At 36.6% G+C, this 19,002-nt stretch overlaps 1 protein-coding gene across 4 annotated transcripts in view; it reads left to right on the top strand.

The window, feature by feature from the left end:
- KIF2A (kinesin family member 2A) overlaps positions 1-18,169 on the top strand; it is a 61,323-nt gene extending 43,154 nt beyond the window's left edge. For 2 of the 4 annotated variants that reach the window (XM_060761538.2, XM_060761537.2), the window contains exons 10-21: positions 1,430-1,520; positions 1,976-2,039; positions 3,790-3,881; positions 4,116-4,258; positions 4,887-5,091; positions 7,347-7,457; positions 10,207-10,274; positions 11,986-12,099; positions 12,655-12,805; positions 14,862-14,963; positions 15,834-15,969; positions 17,376-18,169. In XM_060761538.2, coding sequence (XP_060617521.1) covers positions 1,430-1,520; positions 1,976-2,039; positions 3,790-3,881; positions 4,116-4,258; positions 4,887-5,091; positions 7,347-7,457; positions 10,207-10,274; positions 11,986-12,099; positions 12,655-12,805; positions 14,862-14,963; positions 15,834-15,969; positions 17,376-17,461 — 1,363 coding nt within the window. In that variant the 3' untranslated portion in view covers positions 17,462-18,169. The remainder of the gene's footprint in view (positions 1-1,429; positions 1,521-1,975; positions 2,040-3,789; positions 3,882-4,115; positions 4,259-4,886; positions 5,092-7,346; positions 7,458-10,206; positions 10,275-11,985; positions 12,100-12,654; positions 12,806-14,861; positions 14,964-15,833; positions 15,970-17,375) is intronic. The other 2 variants (XM_060761540.2, XM_060761539.2) reach the window with 1 other exon arrangement.
- Positions 18,170-19,002: the final 833 nt, after the last annotated feature.

Raw genomic sequence — 19,002 nt, 5'->3', positions numbered from 1 at the left:
TGCTGGAAGATAAATCAGAGAACAGAAAGTACCTGCATCCAGATATCATAAAGTTTACAAAGCAAAGGTTTTGTTCAGCTGCTAATTCTGCAACTCACCGTACTTTTCCTTGAATTGTGATGTCCCCTGAATCATTTGCATACTTGAGAACTGGAGTAAAGGAGTTGCTTTTCCTACTTCCTTTGATATATGTCTTTCTTGGAGATGGTAGAAAGCTCTGTAAAAGGTTTCTTAGAAAGTTGGTGGCATTTTTCTAAAAATGGGTATGAAATGCAACGATGAACTTGGAAAAAGTATCCCCAGAACGCCACTTCTTTATAGTTAGAATGGAAGGTGGGATTAGGAGTTGAATCTGCATGCTACCTGGAGTTCATTGGATGTAATAAATAAATAAATAAATAATAAAAAAAGAGAGAAACCAAGAGACTGGATGCCCTGGCAGTGCACAGTTCCGTCTCCTGGAAGATTTCAAATTATCATATTTCACTGCATAATCGTTGCATTTTTATGTCATTTTTTTTCCAAAAGGGGACAGGACCATTATGTAAAGAAAAACATGGGCCTTAGGTTTGCTGTCTTTTTTCTGTTTAGTTTTGTTTTAAACCTGTTTTGCCTCCGAGAAACAATGAGAAGGGAGGAGTTAGAATCCTTGCCGGCTCGTTTCTATTCGTTTCTTTTTAAAAATGTCTTACCTCCAAGAGGGTAGGATTAATGCAACAATTAAGTGAAGAAAACTAAGAAACAAGTTTTTGCACAGTTTTTGCAGTTTTTGCACCACAATTATGTGGTGATGACTATTACGCAGTGAAATATAGTAATTATTTTTTATTTTATTCTTTGATCTAGATAGCAACAGTGGTGATTGTGGATCTACCCAGGTTTTAGTTAAAATTTTAAAGCTGCTACACACACACAAATTGCATGGAGACTTGTCACTGATCATTTTAAATCATTTCAGTGATGCTTTGGAGAACTGTTGGTTGGTATGTGAGTGTTGTCTTTTCTTTTGCTGAATTGCTTTTTGTTCTTTTATTTTTTTTAAAAAAAGATGCAGGATCTGATCCTTATCTGATTCAGTAAATGTTGCAGTGTTTTTAGCTGATTTCTGACCAAGGTAGTTCTGTTGAATTTCTTATGTGTAGAAATTGAATTCTGCTTTAGAAAACTTCTCTAGAAGTGAAAGACCTTAAGAAACCCTTTGTACTCTCATTCTAAAGTGTTCAGAAAGCAGAAAATATGATCTGACTATCTCTGAATTCTAACTCGAACCTGTGTCAAAGTACTCTGTTATTGGTTGATTGTGTTTCCCCAACCTCTCTTTGCTTTAACTCAAGCAGATAGTTATAAAGACTGCACTGATCTTTTTGTTTTGTTTTCACCAGCCGTGAGCTAAATGTAATAGCTGGTATGTTTGTTCTTTTTGTTAAAGGTTTACTGCAAGACCCCTGGTAGAAACCATATTTGAAAGAGGAATGGCTACCTGTTTTGCTTATGGACAAACGGGCAGTGGAAAAACCCATGTAAGTGTTCTTAAATAAATTATGCAACCTGCAGAATTATTTTGTTCTAAACTTAACCAGCTACAAGAGATTTTGACAAATTAACACTAATAGTGGACCTCTTTTATTGCAGAACTGCTTAATTACACATGTTAGAGACTTCAAAGGTTATTTGCTTCCAAATTGCCTTGGTGTTATAAAACCCATATACAATTAAGTTTTGATTCATTTTTATGGAATTCTTTCAGAATGTTTATTGTTGCCAGTAATGTAAAAAGGATAATGTATTTCCAGCACCTGAAGGGAGCAAACTCAATATTTTGGTACATGCCCATTGATTTTAATGAATCTGCTTAATTAAATGGTTACTGCTTAATTAAATGGTTAAATGGTTAAATGGTTACTGCTTAATTAAATGCTTCTTAGTCATCAGTATGTGGAGTGTTATGGTTTTACTTTATTATATTTTCCTTCAGACTATGGGTGGTGATTTTTCAGGAAAGAATCAAGATTGTTCAAAAGGAATTTATGCGCTAGCAGGTGAGTATCTGCCTTGGTTCTGTGCAAAATAATTTGCGTCTTATAGCTGCATACTTCTGTAGTAAGTGATGAAGATTAGTATTATTCCTCTGATGAGCAGAGCCTAGGAGTCTAATACTACTTAGTGGGCCTATGGTTAATCCACAGCAAAGCAAATCCATCCCTAAAATACTTTTGTTTTGAGGTTCATGAGCACAAAAAAAAATCAAGTTTGGTTAAACCTTTATTAGAGTTCTGAAATATTATAAATAAATGAGCTACCATGTTCTCCAGAGCCCCTTGGTTGTGTTGGATGTGGTGTATTAAATTGGAGAATGTATTGAAATGTCTAGAAATTATCCTGGCCATTTTCAGGATGTTATAAAAGATCAAAGTCCCAAAATGGAGATTGCAGGCTTGAAGAACTAGGTTAAGGTGTGATAGATAGTATCAGGTTTTACTTTAAGAATGTAGTGTCCATTGCTTCTCTGTAGTCAAAGGCTGGCAATTACTCAGTGAGCTATCCATTGATTTTTGGTGAAGCACATGGCTCTTACATAAGCAAGGGGCAGAAGTAACAAGTGAAGTTTGTTTATTTGGCAGTTCTTGCAGGCCCAAAGCTGAATTACACTGGATTTCACTCTGAGAAATGTAGGCAGGGGGAAGAGTACAGAGGGATTTTTTCCCATGAATGTCACTGTGTTCTCCAAAAGCTGCCTCTGAAGATTGGGGAGGCTGCAAAACAGAGAATGATATGGACAGAGGGGCTTATTGGGAAGAATTAAAGAAGTTGTTGAAGACATAATGAGGTTTTATGGATCTCTTATATAAAATACTCACACCTTATTCTAGCAGATTTTCTTTGCACTGTATTCCACTTTATTTGGAAGGTTTATCCAACCCTCAGGAGTGGCTTTTGGTAATATTCAGTGGAGAATAGCAGTGGGAACATCTTCCGTTAGTGACAGCCACTTGTAAATCCCAGCATCAGAGAAATCAAATGTCATGCATGGTCTCTTGTAGCTTTTGCTACTCCCCCCCCCCCAAAAAAAATACATGCAAAATCACTCCATTGGTTTCTTATACATGTTGTAGAAGGGTGACACATCTGCTCATAATGCTATATTGTAATTTCATGCTATAAACATGAAAAACGATGCCTGCATGGCTGATTTGTCTGATTCCTATCTTGTTTTGTAAAGACCAGAGTTATAGTTTAAAATAAACTCAAATGTATTGGTAAACATTGCAGTTAAGCAATCATTCATTTGCTGTTGACTTTTTAATTGTTTTGCAGTATGGATTAGTTTATTAAAGTTAGTTTACATGTAATAAGAAGCCTAGATATGGACATTGTGAAATTGCTTGCTTTTTTATTCCTTCTCCTGGCTATGCAGGGGGAAGAGAGGAGAGGAAGGAGTGCTGAAGCCTAATATTTGTATATAAGTTTTTTTTTATCTTTACACACCTGGCACTATGTTGTGATAGGGTGTGTGTATGAAGTACACTCAACACTCCAAGTGCTACAGAAAAGCAAACTGTTATTCTTTGGGAATTTAATACATGGGTCGGAGTGCCACTACTAATTCCAGTTCGAGTAGACCCATTGAACCAATGGAATATGTATAAGTGTTGAATTAAAAATTGATTCAGTTGCCTAAACTAATTGGGACTAGGATTTGGCTTAAAGAAATAGAAGTCAGTATGTCAATAAGTTTGCCTGCAAAGTTTTTTCTGTCACTCACTACCATTGTTTTTAACCAATTCACAGCCAGAGATGTCTTTTTAATGCTGAAGAAACCAAACTATAAGAAACTAGAACTTCAAGTATATGCAACGTTTTTTGAAATTTACAGTGGAAAGGTATGCTATTTTAAAATATGCAATTATCTACCTCTTTAGTAGATTTTAAGGGAAATTATTTGTCAGGAGTTCTCAGTTTTTATCTCTGATTTTGTATCTCTTTATCTCTTAACTGATTTGGTTTTGTCACAGAACAAAGGAATAGTTAATGTTCCAAAGAACATTAGATGTGTTAGTTGCTAACAAACACATCTCTTCTCCTTCTCTTTTCCTGCTCTCCCCCATCCCCATAAGGTTTTCGACTTATTGAACAGGAAGACCAAATTAAGAGTTTTAGAAGATGGTAAACAGCAAGTCCAGGTGGTGGGATTACAGGAGCGAGAGGTTAAATGTGTTGAAGATGTATTAAAGCTTATTGAGATAGGCAACAGTTGCAGGTATTCTTTTTGCCTTTTCGAGTGTCAGTTATAGTAAATGTGAATATTTCTAAACATTTCGATCTTTTGAAATTAACTGTTCTGGGACATAGACAACAGAGATATTTTGAAATTGCATCAATTTTGTAAGACATTGTGTTCTAAAATGCCATTTCAGAGAAATAGTAAAAGTCTGTTTGTGTGTGTTAGAAACCGTATGCATTTCTGTAATCAGTTTACTGTTTAAACATGCTTCTAATTCTTTGACATATTGTCACGTTCTGACTAAACATAATATTGTTTATTATTCAGACTTAAATTTAGATTTGGTAAATAGTATAAGTGGCTTTAAAAAAGTAGTCTCAATAGAATTTAAACAGAAAGTGATGTGATAAATGGGAAATAGAAAAAAGAGATGCTATTGTGTTTCATAGCTAATGTCTGTATCATAGCTGATGAGAAAAGGTAATTGGTATGCAGATACAACAAACGCCTTGTTTATTTTATTTTGATGAAAGCTAGAGTATCCTTTAAACTGTCAACAGAAAAGACGAGCTTAGCTGTGATAAACAGTGCTGAAGATGCTATTCTTGGTGATAATTTGTGGTTCAATGGCATTTCCTCCTCTTCTCTTCCCACTCTGTTAAAGAACATCTGGTCAGACATCTGCAAATGCACACTCATCTCGGAGTCACGCAGTGTTTCAGATCATCCTCAGGAGAAAAGGGAAACTGCATGGTAAATTTTCATTGATTGACTTGGCTGGGAATGAAAGAGGAGCAGACACTTCTAGTGCAGACAGACAAACACGACTGGAAGGTGCTGAAATTAACAAGAGCCTTTTAGCACTCAAGGTAAATTAAATGCCTGCCATTGTGTCTAATGTAATAAAACCACCGACTTTCCCCATTTCAGCTTTTATCAAAAAATGAACCATTGCTTTCTCTGAATAGAGTGGCAAAAGGTTGTTTTTTTTTAAGCCTAGGTTCGAAAATGGTTGTGGTGTTGAGAAGCAGGTGGCTTTTTGAAACAGTGCTGGTGCTTTCACTTCTTTGCAGAATGACCTCCAACTTATCCAGAAGTCATATCAAAATCTGTATTTTGACCCTAAAACCTACCCTCGTTTTCAATATGAAGTCAACTTATATATGAGTTTTGGCCACCATCTTGAGTTTTCTGTGAACAGATGTTTTGATTCTTTCCTCTAGCCTATTTCTGATAGCTTTGCAGTATCATGTACATTGAGCAGAGTACAACAACATATTTTCAAGCCTAAGGAATTTGTAAAATACATGCCTTTTGAGCCTCACACTTACATCTCTGATGTTTAGCAACCTCATTGCCTTAGAAAGAGCTAATACATCAAGAAATGTCACCCAGTTCTGACTGGAATTATAAGGTGAAGGAGGGAGTTATTTACTGAATTTCTATTCAGTTGGGGAAGACATTTGAAACCTTGAAAGATAAAGCAAACTGATCTTCTACCTCATACGTGGATTTATATATCTTGAAGTCACCTGAATTTTACAGTTTTCGTTCGGACTTACTTAGCTAACCAGAAAACAACTCTTATGTAATACAGTGATGGTTAGTTAAAATGTATTCTTCCCATTTCTTTTGGGGACATGCCAAAATAATATACTGCATTTTCTAGTGTATAAGACTACAGGAAAATCTTCTCAAAAGTCAGGGGTCGTCTTATACGCAGGGTGTCGTCTTAAAGAGCGGGTGCTGAAATTTCTGAGCTGCATTTGAGAATCGCCACATATGGTGGGGTGGGGGTGGGGAGCTCAAAAACGGCTGCGGAAAGGTGTAAATGAAGGGCAGAGCAAGCTGCAAGTGTCCGGGACTCCCAGGGTACGGAAAAAAGAGATAGAGTGGCTCTGTGCCCAGACAAACATCTCTTTCACCTGTCTGACCTGGCCTTGTATCCTATCATCGTACCTACTTCTCTGCTTCTCAGATCTCGCTCCTGAGGACTGCAGTGAAGCGGCACAGATGAACATGTGCGAGATCTGAGAGGCAGAGAAGGAGGTATGGTAATAGGAAAATTACAACATTGAAATAAAATCTGATATTTTTTAAAAAATTATTTGGAGTGCATTGGAAAAGTGGTAGTCTTATACGGAAAGTATATACCAAACTATATTTTAACTGGAATAGTTGGGGGTCATTTTATACACTCTTTATTTATTTTATACGCTCTGTTGTCTTATACGCCGGAAGATATGGTAATTCTATTCCTTGCTTTGCTACATTTATTTACATTTGAAAGATTCCAGTATTTGGCCTTGGATGAAGTTGTCTTTTGTATGTAGTCATTCATTCATTGTGTCTATCTTTGACATGTTAGTTTCTCCTTAGGAAAAGAACCTACAGTATTTTAGCAGCAAACATTTTTTGCTGTTTGTGTAACTTGCTAGCAATAGAAATCCAACAATAAATATCCATAATTTATGTGTTTTGTATTTGGATATGTTTGCATTGCTAATTCAGCACATGAAAAATATAAATTCAAGATTTAGCATTCATTTGTATTTAATTGCAGTGAATTGTGCTCTTTCTCTTTTTCGTTTGTCATCTTCTCTTCTTTCGTTTGTCATTAATTATATAGGCAATTAAGAATAACTAAACAACCACAGATGTTCCAAATTACTATTGTTAGAAATAAATGGAACATTTATAATTGAATGGCTTAATCCACAACCTCTGATAGTTTTTGTATCAAGATAAAAAATAAAATAGATTGGAATTCAGCTATCTAGGAATCCTCAAATCCACTTGTCAAAGCATTCTTCTCGTTTGAAATAGCAGTGATATCCTTCCTATTGGTAAAATATTCAAAGCCTTGTTATTATTGTTATCAGTAATAGTGAAATACATCTTTAGCAGGTATGCATATTCCATAAAGAAAGACATAAAATTCCTTGAAAGTCATCCTTGGTTTTTAGGCATATTTTTTTAGGCCTCTAATTAGAAATACCAGAAGTACCTTGCTGATACTAGCTTATAAACATGTGAAATGCCATGTAATGTATTGTTTATTTGGCTTGTTTATTTTGTAGAGATTTTGCAGAAGAAAAAGCATAAATATACTTACTCTTTACAGGAGTGCATCAGAGCCTTAGGCCGAAATAAACCTCATACGCCATTCAGAGCGAGTAAACTTACTCAGGTCCTGAGAGATTCATTCATAGGAGAAAACTCTCGCACGTGTATGGTAAGTGTGTTGCAGTGCTTGAATTGTGAAAACATCCTTTTAGGGATTTTGTTACATTTTAATAGGTCAAGTGTAATTCATTGGAGACCATGTCCAAATGAGATGGCAGGTTGTGTATTCTCTGGAGCTAATAGGGTTGCCATGAGTCAAAAACAACTTGAAGGCACACAACAACAAGAAACCATGTTAGCCAGGTCTAAGAAACCTTGAATACACTAGGCAATTCAAAATGCAATTCTCATTATTCTTCCTATTGGCCCTACTAATTGAGTGTTATGGTACTTATTGTTCGCAATACATGGTAGGTATAACACATGTTCTTCCTTGCTTATTTCCTCATCCTTCAGCTATCTGTTCAAATAATTGCTTTTAAAATTAGCCTAAGGGATGTATTCCAGATATGATCTTTCTTTTGGGACAGTGATACTCAGCTTTTCATGGTCAATATTGAAGACTGATTATGGTGTGAAACTTACTCATCAGAATTCAGTAAGTTCTCTCTGTGGAGGAAATATTTAATTTATCTCTTCAAATGCCATGTGCCAGCTTAAGAGTTCCTACTACAGTATCTGTTTAATTCAATGTTATTTTATTTGTCAAAAAGATATCGCACTGTCCATCCTACTCTACATAAACTATTCTATTTCTAAGGATGCTGCATCTTTTCGTGGTTCTTTGTGAGGAGATTAATACTTTCTCACCCAATGGAGAAGGAACCATTCATGAAAGGATTCATTTCAGTTACCACCCAGGCTATGCAAAGAGTAATTATCATTGATTCCCCAGTTCTGCAAATAGGCCTTGACCTGAGTCTTAAACCTAACATCTTATGGTGCCAAACTACAGCTATGGACTCAATTTTGTTGACTTGCCACAATCAGTTTATTTCTTTCCATCCTCACATAAACAAGATCTTTCCAGACTGCCTTAAAGATGGTTTCACTTTGAATCCTCTGAAAAGATACATTTCCTGGTTACCTCAACCAGGAGGTTTCTGATCTATCAGCTCTCTGTTTGGACCCCTTTTCTTGTAAATTCGATAATCACCCTGTCTCTCCCTGGTTTGATCTGGATTTTTTTAACCTATAATAAATCCCCCGTTACACCACCCACTACTGATTTTTTTACAGTTGTTTTGCCCCATTTTACCCTTGAAAGAATCAATGAAACAAATTGGATATTAGGAGAGCCCTGAAGCTGTACATCAGACACACTACTAGGCTATTCAGAAAAATGGACTCTCTTCTTGTCTTCTGTGTTCTCACTTCTCTGGGTAAGAAGGTCTCCTCGTATATATTGGTTCAATGAATTAAGACATGTATCTCTAGCCTATGAATCTCTTGTCCTCCCTATACAAAGTAACAGCATACTCTACCAGGTCAGAAGCCACTTCAGCAGCCTTCTGAACTAGTGCTGCCCTGAAGGAAATTTTCAGAACAGGAACGAGGGTTACAGACGGAACAAATTTGCCTCCGTTAGGGTGCTCTTTGGCAGAAGGTTTCTTTAGCAAATACTGTCAGATTAAATTACATTCTTACCACCATCCCTATTAAGGTAATTACTTTCATGGGCATTTCCTTATCTCCTGGCAGAAAATGTCACATGGGGGAAAACGCTCAAAAATAGCAAGTATTTTTCAAAAAAGATACAAATGATCTCTTGCCAAGTCTGGACATTGACTGGAATTAACCCTTTTGAGGATGGATCCTTCTACTTAGAGTGGAACTTCAGAAATAACACATCTGCATATGAATAAGATGGATTTTCCTTGCACTTTGCAAAAAGATCACTGCCAAAAATATTCTGAAAATCAATCGCCAACAGGAACAATGACCCTTTTATTTTTTTAAAGAATATTTTATATGCCATTTATTCATTTCAATTATTGTGCTCACTTTAGAATAAGCCTTGTGTTTATTTGGAATCTTTGAAGGATTATAATTGTTTTGTTATCTTGTTTCTCGTGGCATTGCTATATCAGCATAAGCAGTCAGAGGCTCTCTGTTTGCTACAGCTCTCTGTTTGCTACAAAGTTCCTACCTTTCTGTTACTAGAATTCAGATAGAAGATAAAAGTGTTCCTTCACTACTTCGTGGTTTGCTTTTCGCGGACTTGCTGTTTTGCAGGTTTTTGCCTCCCAGTTAATGAATGGTTGCAATTGCCCAGTGGCATTCTAATCCTGCCTCCTGGCAACGATGGAGTGTGAAAGGGGGTTTCACCCTACCCCTCAGGATAGAGGCAGCCAATTGAGAGAGATTGCAAGGCAAAGCAGGGATAGCTAGCAAAGAAAAAAAGGTGTGCAATGCCTTTAAATCTCTCCTTGCTTCTGCCTCACCCTCGGAACTCAGTATACATATATAGCATCCCTACTTCACGGATTTTCACTTTTCGCGGGTGGTCCTGGAAAGTAACACCCGTGATAAATGAGAGAACAGTGTATACATAAGTAAGCATTATCATAAGTTCTATATGATATCTCCTAGAACTGGGGTGTATCCCCTTTCAGAAGAATTGCTATTCATTTTAGATAAAATGCAGTGGCATATTTGGTAGACTGGAAGAATAGTGAGCTAAAATGGTACTGTATAAGGTACTGTATAAGGTAGCCTGAAATATGGATTCACTTTAAACTTCTCTGATAGTTGAAAATAAGTTAAAAACAATATGCAGCTAGCAATTGCTGGTATGCTTCATTAAAAAAAATTCACTTCTGGGCCTTTGTTTGTTTTTGTGTTTTTTTTGCTCTCAGATTGCTACTATTTCTCCTGGGATGGCATCTTGTGAAAACACACTAAATACATTAAGATATGCAAACAGGTATGATAAGGTTTTGTGTACAGTTTTTATATTTATTTATATACACTTTCAATTTAACACTGAAAAATTCTCAATTGACATGTGTTTGTGATTTCTGATACCAACTGAAGACTAATTGTAATGAACCTGAAAATCTTCTTTCAGGACTCAACTTCCTTACATTGCTGTAAGGTACTAAAGATGCAGATATGAATTGGCATTGGGCTGGCTTAAACATTCACTGAAGGTCTTGTGTTGAAAACAGCTGTTCTTTCCTGTTTTCAAATTTCACGTGCAAGAGGGGAGGGGAAGCAGGGGAAAGCATCCTTAAGATTGGGGACCCGACCTATCCCGGCAAGGTCCGTCTTTGGGAATGGCCAGCCATCCCACAATGTTTTCCATCTTCCGGCTTTTCTCCACTTCCCACTGCTATCTTCAATGAAGTCTTCTGACTGTTGTCTTACTCTGGCAAGACAGATTTCCACAAGCAGCCACCGGATGGGCTCTGTGGGACTCCGTTTTGCTACCACATGAAGATTATAAGAAAATGGAAGGACATTAGGGTGGGATAAGGTCACCAGTGAATACTGGAAGAGCAAATGGTGATGCTTTGTCTTAAAATTTTCACATTTTCTTGGATGATGAACCTTACTGGAAAATATTAGCTGTTGTGTTGACAGAATGATAGCACTAGGTATTAGGCTAGACAGATATGCTGTGGTGTTTCTGCCAAATTTCAAGGCTTATGCAGGAAGTCTAATTTCTTTGTCATGATACATGTCTGTCTGTAATTAACTATATTTGGATTCTATTTCTGCATCATAGAATTTTAGCAAGTCCTATATCGGTTCTTCTCAATGTACAAACTTTTAAACTTTTATAACTAGATATTGGTGAAGTCTTTAAAGTGCATGGCTATGTATTTTTGTAATGTATATTACTAAAATAAGAATGGATTCCTGGCCCATATTGCAATGATTTGTTCCCATTTCTGAAGCTATAAAAAATATGCATATTGAGATGCTTATGTGGCTCATCAATGGGAATCAGTCTCCTTCCATTCTGCTCCAAGTATTGATTCATAAGAAAAGTGTGTTGATATTACCATTGTTTAACATCAGTTTCCTACCCTATGTACTCATGTGTAAGTCTAGAAAATCTAGTCAGAAAAGTCAAACCCAAAAAAGTAAAAAGTCAAACCCAAAAAAATGTGTTGACTATTCATAGGTCAATATGAGTGTACAGTACATTAATCAAAAACAGGAACCATCTCCTTAGAATGGAAAAAAGCAAGAGCTTAGCTCATCCTCGGATAACCTGAAAGTACTTGCCCTATTTCTGTCTCCATTGTGGCACTGTTTCTCGTCTGGGCAATGAAATTATGAATATCAGCCATAGGTGGCTAAGCCCTTGAGATAGCATTGGTGTTTTCTCCTCTCCTTATCCATGACCCTTGACTTATTCATGGGTCATATCAAAATCCATAATTTTGGCTCCCAAAACTACCCTCAGCTTATACATGAGGTTGATTTATATATGAGTATATATAGTAGTTTATATTAATTACTTGTATAGGGTTTCTAAGAGTATTATTGAAAGATTCATTGTGAAATATTTTGATTGATGGCTAAAGGGCTACTTAAATTTCTGCTTGCAACAGTAGTGGCTGAAATTTTCATGGTCTTTACAAGAACATTTTCTTTTAATTCGGTGCTGTATCTTGCTGCTGCAGAGTAAAGGAATTTGGAATTAGTCCTTCGGACATTCCCTTCTCACAGGGTAGTGGCAGTCGCTCTGATCTCTCTCCTTCCTATGAGTATGACGACTTTTCTCCTTCGATCACAAGGTCTACTTCATTCTTTACATGGATTTTTTTTATTTCAGTGGGATCCCATCCCCCATTAAGCTGTGTAATCTTATAGACAAACCTCCACTTACTGTCCTTGTTTTTTGAGTTATCACCTTCTTTTTGTTTTCATTTTGTTTGACAGGTGGTGACACTGCATGGCCTGCAAATCATCTTCCCAGTTACTATTACTCATCTTTACTTTTTCCAAACATTTCATGCCCAGGCTTGCCCCCCCCCCCCCCCATGTGAAGTGATGGTGATATCACCTTAAAATCGTTAGATTTTCTGCATCTGACTAATTGAAGTAAGATGTATGATTGTTTAAATCCATATTAAATAATGATATTAAATCATAGTATGGTACAAATTCTTGTATGACTGTAAAGTTTCATCTTTTAATCAAAGATATTATAATTAGCATCTTACATTAACAGCATGAAGTTGACATCACCATCGTTTCTGTGAATTGCCTGTGAATTGATGAAGTGTTATTTTTTTTCAACTTGTGTAAGTGAAATGTTGCTAAAATGACCACCTATTTTGCAACTGTAGAGTAAAGGAGCTGACAGTTGATCCCAGTGCTGCTGGTGATATCCGTCCAATCATGCATCATGCTCCAAATCAGATTGACGACTTGGAAGCACAGTGGGGTGTTGGGAGCTCACCTCAGCGAGATGATCTGAAACTGCTTTGTGAACAAAATGTGAGTACCTCACAGATCTTAGTAGTTCTTGGTGCAGTGGAAATGCAAACCCTGGCCAGTTTGTTTTGTATGTTTGCTGTCTATTTATCTCTTTGTATGAAACAAAAGCTGAAGTGGATGACGTGTTGGAGACATTCATCCTTTGTTTTGTGAATCCCCTGTGAATCAGTTCCTTGAAATTATTGTACTTTGAATTCTATGGAATCTTATTTCTTCCTATATTTTATTTTAATGGCAGCGAGATGTTTCTCCTACCAAATATGGTTCTAAAAAAGACTTCACGTGGCTGTCTATATATCTTTTGGTGTTTTCCATACCTGGTTGGAAATATTCCTCAGTGATAGTGGGGGCAACTGGTATTAGAATTCTCACAGTGATTCAGTTCACCTTGTGGGGCCTGTATTTGGACATGAGAGCAATTTGTGAAACATCTAATAAAGTCCTTTTCCTGTAAGGTTCGTGATTGAGGGCTTTGTGCTTCAGTTTATTCAGTAGTGAGGCACCTGCACTTCTAACAGTTTTTGAAAGTGTATCAAGCACATTTGATTATGTTTTTATGGATGTTAACTGAATTTTAAAAATATTATTTATATTTAATCCTGTTTCAATGTTTATATATTCTGACATTTTAAATTGTATTGAAAAGCTTTTAATTGAAGCAGGGTATAAACATAATAATAATAATAATAATAATAATAATAATAATAATGTGATGATGATGCACATTGTTTTTATTCAAAGCATCACACTTTTTCCATAGCCGTTACCTAAGCAGAAGGAAATGATCACAACCCTCCATCAGGCAGATGAGGTATTTTAGTGTCCCAAAGCCTGTGGTACAATTCACTGAGAACTATATTTGTAACACAGATATTTTACAGCACTGTCGCCCAAAGAGCTGGAAACAATGCTACTGAGTTTCAGGCACCAATAACATATTTTTAATACACAGCCATCATATTATTTTTTTTCAAAGAAAGAGGGCTGACAGTGAAATGTTCCACTGGAGGTACAAATGCTATTCTGATTTTGAGTGAATATGGTGAAATGTTCTTGATTTTGCCGCCAGAAACACCATCTGGACACAGGATATGTTATACACTGAAATTACTATGGGGTGAGAAATAATCTTAATGAAATTGCTCTTTGGGGTTTTTGTATCTTACTGTGTGAAGGTTAAGTGGGGTGGCATAGTTTCAAGTAATATATTTGTGGAAATAAGCATTTCATGCTCTTTAGATGCATAGTTCACTTTCTCCAGGCTGTCCCTTTTTAAAAAGGAAATAAGATTTCAAGCCTTTTTTGAGATAGCTAGATCGGGTAATAGCTGATCCTGTCAGATTGGGGTAGAGGGCAAGGGTGGGACAATTCCTGGAACATGTGTATCACTCTTTGAAAATTCTCACTCTCTTACATGAATCTTTTTGGATTTGAAGATACTGTCTCTGTCTTGTTTGCTGCCAATGTGAGAGAGGGTTTTCCTGGAGGGTGAGCCTTTGACTGGAACCCTTTTACAGGGAAGGCCAGATTGTCTTGCTGGTTGCTAATTTTTGTTTGGACAGACTTTGCATATCTAAGATGATTTGTTGTTATACAGATTTTAATTTGGTGTGAATATTCGTATCTTGCTTTTATTTTAACGCTGTGCAATGTCATTATTATTTTATTATTTTCTTCCCTGAGCATAACTTTTAATAGGAATCTGGAATATTAATTAATTAGAGACTATAGACTTGCTCCAAGAAGATTCTCTGCTTGGAATTAACATACAGACAATATCATCCATGGACCTGGCAAGGGTTTGGCATTTGTAAGGGTTTCTCTAGCAGTTTTTTTGTCTGAGGTCTGTGGCTTTGGTTACAGTTAGGTTATTATTTTCCAGTGATAGACAAATGTTACCGATTGGCTCCATTAGTAACCTTGAAGTTAATAACAGGTTAAACAGTTTCAGAAAGCTGTCATTTTTTTTCTCTAGAACATGACTTTCCTTTTAGCTTCAGCTTCAAATTGTTTCTTGGTGTATAGAAATTATAGCCTGTTTCCCTATTTTTAAAAGGAGGAGGAGGTTTCACCACAGCTGTTCACTTTCCATGAAGCTGTCTCACAGTTGGTGGAAATGGAGGAGCAAGTTGTAGAAGACCACAGAGCTGTCTTCCAGGTAAGCATTCACAATACAAAGAACCTTGTGATTTTGGAGCATCTGTGTGGTAGTTTGTGTTTCAGAAACAGTAGCTTCTCCCATCTCACAGACCAAGATATTATTGAAACTTAAAGAACTTTTAGAAGCAGACAAAAGCTATGACATAGATATCAACTGTCTAAAACAAATAAAGAAAAAAATAATAAAAATCACTATGTCCAAACTATTTGTTGTTAGCAAGTGGTAGTTGGTTATAAAATCTAAGATATGTTTTGATACCTTATTCAAGCTTGTCAGACATTTAAAGGACATCATAGTATGGAGTAAGTAACCTGAAATTACAATGACATAAAGCCTGGACTGAAAAAGGCAGAGCAAAAGGTTTGTAAAATCTTTATTCAAACATGTTAGCTCAGTAAAATATATGGTAGGTTATAATACAAATTTTATTTGCGTATCCATCTACATATCCTGTAAATTATCTCAAGATGATGCTACATCTTACTCATTGAAGTAGTATTTTAAAGTTCTTGTTTTGAGGTCAGTATTTCAGTTGAACTCATCTGTCTGGAGATGCACCTAGCCCCGGGGGGTCATCTGCACACATTGGACATCCCTATTTAAAACTCACACCATTCTCCTGTTTTTGGGTGTATTAGTGCAGTTTCATTATGTTCCTGCCCCTTGAGGTGTTTAATGACACTGTACAATTGTCCCTATGCTTCCTAAAGTGATGGAAGTTGTTTTGAATTAAAAAATGGGGTGGTAGAACAGGGGGTGATAAAAATCCTGCAGGATCCAAATGGTTGATTTTGAAAATGGCGTTAGAATTTAAGTTCAGCTTTCTATCCAATAGTTTGTCACCTTGCCTCTTTTTGTTCTTATTAGGAATCTATTAGATGGTTAGAAGATGAAAAAGCTCTTCTGGAGATGACAGAAGAAGTAGACTATGATGTGGACTCATATGCGACACAGCTTGAAGCAATCTTAGAACAAAAAATTTACGTGTTTACTGAACTTCGAGGTAGGTTGAGTACCTCCTTTGCGTAAAAGAGGAAAGGGTTTAACTGTTGGGCAAGTGGGCTTACCAGCAAAAGACCCACCTCACAAATGCACAACAGAGTAACTTATTAGCATCAGTGTGACCCAGCACCAATAGCCCAAAGTGATATAAAGAATACTTCCTTCTTTGCTTCCATGCTGGGCTTCTTTCTTATGCAGATAAACAGCTTTGCTCTCACAGAGCTCCCTCTCACACCAAAATTACACTGGAGCTTCACATAGATTTACACATAACTTTACACAAAAGGCCTTTAACCTGGGGCTTCTTTCACCGAAGTTTCTCATACACTGAGGTATTTTCACTCTCCTCAGGACGACAGTGGCTTTGGCCCATTAACTCTAACAGGCCTCGGCCTACTCACTCTCAGAACAACACTAGCTTTGGCCCGCTGGTTCTAATAGGCTTCGGCCTACTAACTCTTTCAGTGCTTGACTCACATTTTTGTAATAAAAAATACCTAGTTCATTTTTAATATTTCTGACATTAACAAGAGTGTTAATTGAGTTGCTTCTGAGGATGCTTGCCATAGATGCAGACGAAACATCAGGAGAGAATGCTTCTAGAACATGGCCATAAAGCCCAAAAAACCTACAACAACCCAGTGATTTCAGCCATGAAAGCCTTTGACAATACAGTGTTAATTGATTTATTTTAGAGTTTAGTGGGTAGCTGATAAAAGCTTGTGTGCTTCCATTGCCCTCTGCCTACATCTTTCTTATGTCGGCACTTTCTTTCACTTTAATGCAGTCCTCTTGCCCTTTCTTGGCTTCCTTTTGTGTCTCATTTAAAACATGATTGTCAAAATGGAACACTTAATTCAGATTGAAATTTAGTCCTCTAGGTAGAATTTGTACCATTGCTTTCTATGAGTAGCACAATGACACCTCTATTCCCAGCATCTGTAACTTTATACAGTGTGTATAATTGTACTGAGAGAGCTTCAGTGTTTGGACTTGTATTCTCTCCATTCTTCTAGTATGGCTGTGAAGAGTTTGGAAATGTTTGTTCCTATTTCATGTTGGCCACACATAACTTGCAGTATTAATCTTAATTGGGGGTAGTGGAAACAAGCCAGCTATAAATAATAATACATGAAGCTGGCTTCTTTCCATTAATGGAAGTTAAGGCTTCATTTTAGGTTTGAAGGTAATGATCAATTATATTTCCTCTAAAACAGAAACTTTGCTTCCAGTTTTCTTCTTGCTTTTATTCTGTCAAAGTAGTGAGCACCGTGCAGCCTGTTCCCTTGAGGCTAAACTGTGATTTTAATTTTATGTTTCAAAGTATCCATTAATGTAAAGCCCCTAGATATTGGAACCACGCTGAAATTACTTAGTTACTATTGATCTTCCTTCTTTCTTTTTCAGATAAAGTGAAGTCCTTCCGCACAGCACTACAAGAGGAGGAACAGGCCAGTAAACAAATCAATCCGAAGAGACCTCGTGCCCTTTGAGGCAAAGTTCTGCTGCTAAAGGATGCCTGAGCCTTCATTGCTGTACCATTGTGGTTGGTTGGAGATGAAGCTGTAAGAAGTCGACTACTTGAACGATCTGAAACTGTTTGAAGTACCCTGTGGAAATACTCCATTTCTTTTCTCCTGGCTGACATTTCAGTTGTGTGGAACACTCCTAAGATGTCTGCAAAATGCTTCTAGACCAGATAGCACAACCAGGCAGGTTTTGGAGCTGGGAAGCACTTTTGTTTCAAATGATTTAACTTACTCAAATTGTGAATCTTTTTTTTTTTGTTTGTTTTGGGATTTTTTTTTTGCCAATTTTTTAAAAAATAATGAAGTAAAATGGTGGACTTGTAAAAACTTCGCAGTATTTTGTTTTACTTATGTCAAGTTTTGTTGCAAAGAACAGCTGTGCAGTTTTGTATTTGCATGCCTGCCCACCTCATCAGTGATTGTATATACCTCTTCTAGACAGCTGTGCTCACCTCTTCCTGTTCTGTGCCTTGACCAAGGCGACTTGACCCTAAATGTCCTCTCTAAAGCACAGCCTTAATAAATGACATTCCTTACTTGTCAATGTAAATTACTTTTATTGGGTGTACATTTTAAATGTGTGCTGTTTTTTCTTTTCTTTTTCGTGACTAGTTCTTCATTTCACAGTATGTGCCATATCATTGACCTGGAATTAAAAATCTATCATGTGAATTGACAGCAAGCCATTCCATTTTTCCCTGTACAAAATTCTGGAATCATGCTTTTATTTCAATTCCATAAAGAGTCTCTAACATTTTCTTTGTAAAGAACAAAACTATAAATTAGTGGATGTACAATAAAAGGTAAACTGATTATGAAGGAGAGTTGTATCTTAGGACAATACAAATATACGGTATGTGTGCTAGTGTGATGATGTCAGAATAAAAGGTGCAATCTGATTTCTACATATATGTGTAGGAGAAGTGTCACAGGATATGAAAGTAACCCTTTCTTGTATGACTAAAATTGGCTTCTGGTGCATGAAAGTTTACATGTGCATTAACTGTAGTTTGCAGATAGCTAGTACTGTTGCTTTAAAAGAAAGTTGCTAATGCATATTTTGCATTTGTACAGTGCCATCAGTTGAAAAGTGGGGTGAATTTGTACCATTTGAGAATTTGCACAGTAACTCCACAAAATCTGTCTGATGATGAAGAAATTCCACAATGTTGCCTGAAACCTTCACAAATGGCACTGTGTATCCAGCACTTTTTAAGATGGTGGCACTTCAATTATTTTTTTCAAATTGCTGTCCAAAAGACATTGCCCTTTATGTATTTTTGTCAGATGCATTTAGACCTCTCTAGGAGTTCTCCCTGTTCCCAGAATAATTCCAGGTACTCATATCAACAGACATTCCTTGGAACAGTTTCACTTTTTTCTGAGATATAAGCCTGTCTTTGCTGTGACTTAGGGAAATAAAGGGAAAGCAATGAAAAGAGAGCTTAATGAGCCAGAATTTCTCAGTGTTCAACATAATTCATTTAGGAAGGTAGGTTGTGGAA

Source organism: Anolis sagrei, chromosome 2, assembly GCF_037176765.1.
Source record: "Anolis sagrei isolate rAnoSag1 chromosome 2, rAnoSag1.mat, whole genome shotgun sequence".
Lineage (NCBI taxonomy): Eukaryota > Metazoa > Chordata > Lepidosauria > Squamata > Dactyloidae > Anolis > Anolis sagrei.
This window is presented reverse-complemented; position numbering and strand designations above follow the sequence as displayed.